The sequence below is a fragment of the Primulina huaijiensis genome, chromosome 2 (assembly GCF_012295235.1).
Source record: "Primulina huaijiensis isolate GDHJ02 chromosome 2, ASM1229523v2, whole genome shotgun sequence".
NCBI classification, from domain to species: domain Eukaryota; kingdom Viridiplantae; phylum Streptophyta; class Magnoliopsida; order Lamiales; family Gesneriaceae; genus Primulina; species Primulina huaijiensis.
The window spans coordinates 17,974,741-17,980,540 of NC_133307.1; the positions used below are offsets into that span (position 1 = coordinate 17,974,741).

Below are 5,800 nucleotides of genomic sequence, written 5' to 3' on the forward strand. Positions count from 1 at the left end.
GTTCAGGGATACTGCTAGCCATGGATTCATAACTCATTGTGATTCAGGACATTTTCTTTTATTCGGCCTTACCATAATTTGCCTCTTTCCATGAACCAATATTTGACATGAGAATGTCATAAATCATTTTCTGATTAAACCCGTCGAATCATGGTAAGAACGTCTAGTAGCATCGGCTCATGATTCCATAGGTATCACTGATAGTGTCTGCAAGAACCAATCGGTTATGATTAACGTACAATATGATCCCTTCATCTCATATATCCCGATCGAATCTGCAACCATTAGTTAATCGAGGGTTGTATATTAGATTCGATAGCTATGTGAAACATTCATAAAATATTCATATTGTCATCGCATGCACAACTAGATAACTTTTGTCCCTAATATACATCTTACACTCTAGTCACATATTTCATGCAATACTATTTCATGAGATCACATAGGATATCCACACTCGTAGGTGAGCGGTGAATTCCATACTACAATGCACTGGCTCCTACAGATGTCGCAATTGCACTCAACTTCTCGACCTTGTGACCCTCGCGGAGTCGGTAAACGAGTCAAAACACAATCCTAGTATGTAGAGCCTCGGTGTTGTCCCGGGTCGTAAGGACTATTGATGTACAGTCATAACCACAGATTTTTCCTATCGATTAATGATAACCACTTAAAAAGTGAGAGAGAGAGTTGTTCGGTACAATCATCATATGATTATCAATCTGCATGATTGGACATCCTATGCACTTACCATGAAACACGGTACACAACATCACAGATGCTAGTCTCAAGTTCAAGCGGCATTTATCCTTGTTTTTAAGCTGCTGAATCGACTAGGAACGGAATATACAGTGTTTACAAATAAATTTCAAGATCGAATTACAATTAATTTGTATTAAAGTATAATCAAGGTCTTTATCTATGTCGATTGCATGCGTATGCAGATAAAGCAAAACGAAACCATGAAATGTAAATTATATCAATATAAATACTGTTTATTATAACTGATTCAGTAAATTCCTTAGCCAACTGTTAGCTTACAAGATATCTACTCTAACAATCTCTCACTTACCAAAGAGCCAACTATCTATAAATTTTAATCTCATTGTTTCCTGATGTTTCTCAAACAATGGTCCTGGCAAGGGCTTTGTAAGTGGATCAGCCACGTTATCTGCAGATACGATTCTCTCGACTGAAATATCTCATTTTCTCACAATCTCCCAGATGATGTGGAGTTTTCTCAGTATATGTTTGAATTTCTGATGAGACATTGGTTATTTTTTTTGTGCAACGGCACCCCTGTTGTCGCAGTACATCAGGACTGGATCAACTCTATTAGGAATAAAGTCGAGCTCTTGGACGAAATTCCTCATCCAAACATCCTCTTTGGCTGCAGCAGATGCAACAATATATTCAACTTTAGTGGTGGAATCCGTAACGGTGTCTTGCTTGGAACTCTTCCAAGAGAAAGCCACTTCCAAGAGACAACTACATCATTAAGCATGAATACAAAACAAGAGGTCGATCTCGAATCATCTACGTCACTTCGGAAGCTAGAATCAGTGTGGCCTTCCAATTTTAATTCTCCACCTCCATTGACAATGAACAAGTTCTTAGTCTTCTTAATGTACTTAAGAATATCTTTCGTAGCCTTCCAATGCATTGGACCAGGGTTCACCTGATATCTGCTTGTAATACTCAGAGTGTAAGCAACATCATGGCATGTTGACATCATACCATACATGAAGCTACCAATGGATGATGCATATGGAATACGTGTTATCATCTCTATCTTTTCATCAATTTTTGGGCACATTGCTTTAGATAGAGTAACACTGTGATATATTGATAAGTATCATCTCTTGGACTCTTCCATAGATAATCTTTTCAGAATGGTATCGATATAAGTCGTTTGGGTGAGCCCCAACATCCTCTTTGATCTATCTCTATAGATTTGTATTCATAATACATAGGATGATTCACCCATGTCTTTCATATAAAATTTACTTGCTAACTATACTTTAGTTGATTGCAGTAAACGTATACTATTCCTATTTAGTAGGATATCATCAACATAAAGTACTAGGAATGTCACTGCACTCCCACTAATTTTTTTGTACACACATGGTTCCTCATGATTCTTAGCAAAACAAAATTCCTTGATAGTGTTGTCAAATATGATGTTCCATTTTCTTGACGTTTTCTTGAGACCATATATCGATTACCAACACTATTTGATCCATGTGAGCCAGACATGGATCTGGTCCCATAACCTAAGTGAATGCAGGGATGCAAATGCAACTTATTACAAGAGCTTCTAATATTTTACATGTCTTCATCTTATGTATCGGGTCCACCATCTTCCAATCTTGATCTCTCACTATTTCTAATAATTACATTTAAATAGCCATGAAACAATGTACACAATATCACAAATGCTAGTCTCAAGCGACTTTTAACCTTGTTTGTAGGAGGCTGAATCAACTAGGTATGAATTTAAAATATACAGTTTTTATAAATGAATTTCAAGATCAAATTATGATTCATTTGTATTAAAATATAATCAGGGTCTTTATATACGTCGATTGCATATATATAGATAAAACAAAACAACCATGAAATGTAAATTATATCAAAATAAAGAATGCTTATTACAACTGAGTCAATAAATTCTTTAGTCAACCATTAACTTTATTTGAGAGGTGCACACCTCTTTATTCGCATTAACTTTATACTAATGTGAGCACATTTTATCTGATACATAAAAATAAAATTTTTCATTCTACATACACAATCCACATAAATTGTAGGCGAGTCTTCTTTGAGATGGTCTCTCGAATTTATATCCGTGAGACATGTTGATTGACCTATATTTACAAAGAAAATTAATATTTTTGACATAAAAATTAATATTTTTTAATAAATCAACTTATCTATGAGAGGTTTTATGTAAATTTTTATGTGTGTATATATATATATATATATATAAAAGTTATATATGTTGTACCCATACTCAACGCTTTGTCCAAGGCATCGTCAGTGTCTTCTAATGTCAATGGTTAGACCTAAAAGCTAAAACGACGATGCTTGTTAATTTAATGATGATGAGATGTCAAACACAAGGGTATTTGTTTAATTAGATTGTGTATTATGTCACATAGGAAAAAAAAATATATTATTATTATAATAAACTATGAGTAATACATCAAATTATATTATTTTAATATAAAATGCTATAATTAAATAAATTTTCGACGATAATATTTAAATAATTTGGTTGACATGATTTAGTGGAGCCGACGCACATATTCGACCTAAAACACAAATTAGAGTACAGGCAATCCTCCATTTATGCAGTGTCCACTCCTCATCCAAAACCATATCTCTTCTGACCTAGAGCATCTGTTTCCCCAATGTTGTCTTATTTCCCTTTTGATTGATGTGTCCTATTTAGAGCCATTTATATCTAATTCACCTACACTAGTACATAAAACGCACTAAATTCTTAAAGCCCAGAAGAAAAAACTGTGATTTTGAAATCAAGAAAATGATGAGATCTTTAAATCTTGTGGATCCTTGGGTTCAATCTGGCTCGATTTTGAAGCAACCATTGCCGTGTAGATCCTTAATGGGACTCGTTTACAATCCCAGAATCGTTTGCAAGCCCGATTTTTCAAAATCGAGGGAGGCCATTTCTTCTTTAAGCGTGCCCGCCATTGTTACGGAACAGGAAGCAAAAGTCTTGACCTTGGAAGAGGAATCCCCTTTCGATTTCAAAGCTTACGTTTTAGAGAAGGCCAATTTGGTGAACAAAGCTTTAGACGAGGCGGTCTCGGTGAAGAATCCGGTGATGATTCACGATTCGATGAGGTACTCTTTGTTGGCTGGTGGAAAAAGGGTCCGCCCCATGTTGTGCATTGCCGCCTGTGAGGTTGTCGGCGGCCAGCAGTCCGCCGCTGTGCCCGCTGCCTGCGCGGTGGAGATGATCCACACTATGACCCTTATTCATGATGATCTGCCGTGTATGGACAATGACGACCTCCGCCGTGGAAAGCCCACTAATCACAAAGTGTTCGGCGAGGATGTGGCAGTTTTGGCCGGTAAGATTTGGAAGGCTGTTTTTGTAATTTTTCTTCATACCAATCTAATTTTATTTGTTTGGACTGGGTTTCATTAATCCGTTCTTAGTTGACTTTTTTAGTTAATCTAAAGTCTTGATATTACATTCCCATCTGCAGGCGATTCGTTGCTGGCCCTTGCATTTGAATTTCTCGCGACTGGCACCATCGGAGTGTCCCCGGACAGGGTTTTGGCGGTGATTGGGGAATTAGCAAAGTCAATTGGGACGGAGGGGCTGGTGGCAGGGCAGGTGGTGGATCTGAGCTGCACGGGGAACACAAGTGTAGGATTGGATACTTTAGAGTTTATACACTTACATAAAACTGCTGCATTACTCGAGGCTTCTGTGGTTTTGGGAGCAATTTTGGGCGGAGGGAGTGACGTTGAAGTTGAGAAATTAAGGATATTTGCTAGGAAAATAGGCCTGCTGTTTCAGGTGGTGGATGATATATTAGATGTTACAAAATCATCAGCTGAACTGGGGAAAACTGCTGGTAAAGATTTGGTGACGGATAAAACGACGTATCCGAAGTTACTTGGATTGGAAAAGGCTGGGGAGTTTGCTCTGAAGTTGAATGAGGAGGCTAAGGAGCAGTTGGTTGGTTTTGATCCCTGTAAGGCGGCACCGTTGGTTGCGTTGGCTGATTACATTGCTTATAGGCAGAACTAGAATTGGGGATTTGGGGTTTGTTGTAACCAGTTCTTGGAAAGTTTTATGATACATATGATATGGTTGTATAGAGGGGAATCCTAGTGCATAAGTGTGGGTCAAATGGAGAAGTATGGAATGTTACATGACTATGAATACTTGTACTACTGGTGTTTAATGGAAAATTTTCCATAATATTATGCCTTAATTCTTGATGTATGGAAAATAATCAGATATTGGTATTGGTATTTATGGGATAAAATCAACTATTTGTAATTCGAATTAAATTTCTTTGTACCAATTTATGTATCATATTTTTTCTTCACGAATGAAACCATAGAAAATATTAACTTCAGACTATATTTTTTTACATCATCAAATAATCAAATTTAAGTCTTTAAAAGATAAAATCGAGTATTTCTGGACTCAAATTAGATATTATTTGTATTCATTTAGATATCAAATTTTTACTTCACTAATGTCATCATCAGCGTCACTCAATATTAACTTCAAATTATATTTTGGCATCCTCAAATAATTGGATATGAGTATTTAGGATGTAAAATCATGTATTTGTAGACTCTAATTAGATATTCTTTGTACCAATTCAGGTATCACATTTTAACTTCACAAATGACACCATCAAAAGTCACTTAATATTACTTGAAACTCAAGTATTTTCTTATTCATTTAAAGTATTCAAATAGCCAAATCAAATATTTGAAACCCCAACATAGGTACTTTATCGGTCAAAATAAATACTTTTTCTAATTCCATGATGAGTAAAAACTGTGTTTTTTCAAAAATTAGATGATATGAATAAGTCATCTTAACACATTTTCAATTAAAAGATAAATAATTATTGAATTTGAAACATCTACTACTTAAAAATGCTACTAATTTTTTTGTTTTTGTTTTACAAGCTCATTCTCGAAAATTCATAAATTATGTATGCATGCAAAACTGCTGAAAATTTCACCTTTACAAAATAATAGTAATCATCTACCGGATGAAAATACTACAATTTAAATA

At 35.5% G+C, this 5,800-nt stretch overlaps 1 protein-coding gene across 1 annotated transcript; it reads left to right on the forward strand.

Annotated features, from left to right (window-relative positions):
- Positions 1-3,355: 3,355 nt before the first annotated feature.
- On the forward strand, positions 3,356-4,987 carry LOC140967628 (geranylgeranyl pyrophosphate synthase, chloroplastic-like). Its single transcript, XM_073428251.1, has 2 exons — positions 3,356-4,100; positions 4,239-4,987. The coding sequence occupies exons 1-2, from the start codon at positions 3,548-3,550 to the stop codon at positions 4,787-4,789; spliced, it is 1,104 nt and encodes a 367-aa protein (XP_073284352.1). The 5' UTR covers positions 3,356-3,547; the 3' UTR covers positions 4,790-4,987.
- The last annotated feature ends 813 nt before the right edge of the window (positions 4,988-5,800 follow it).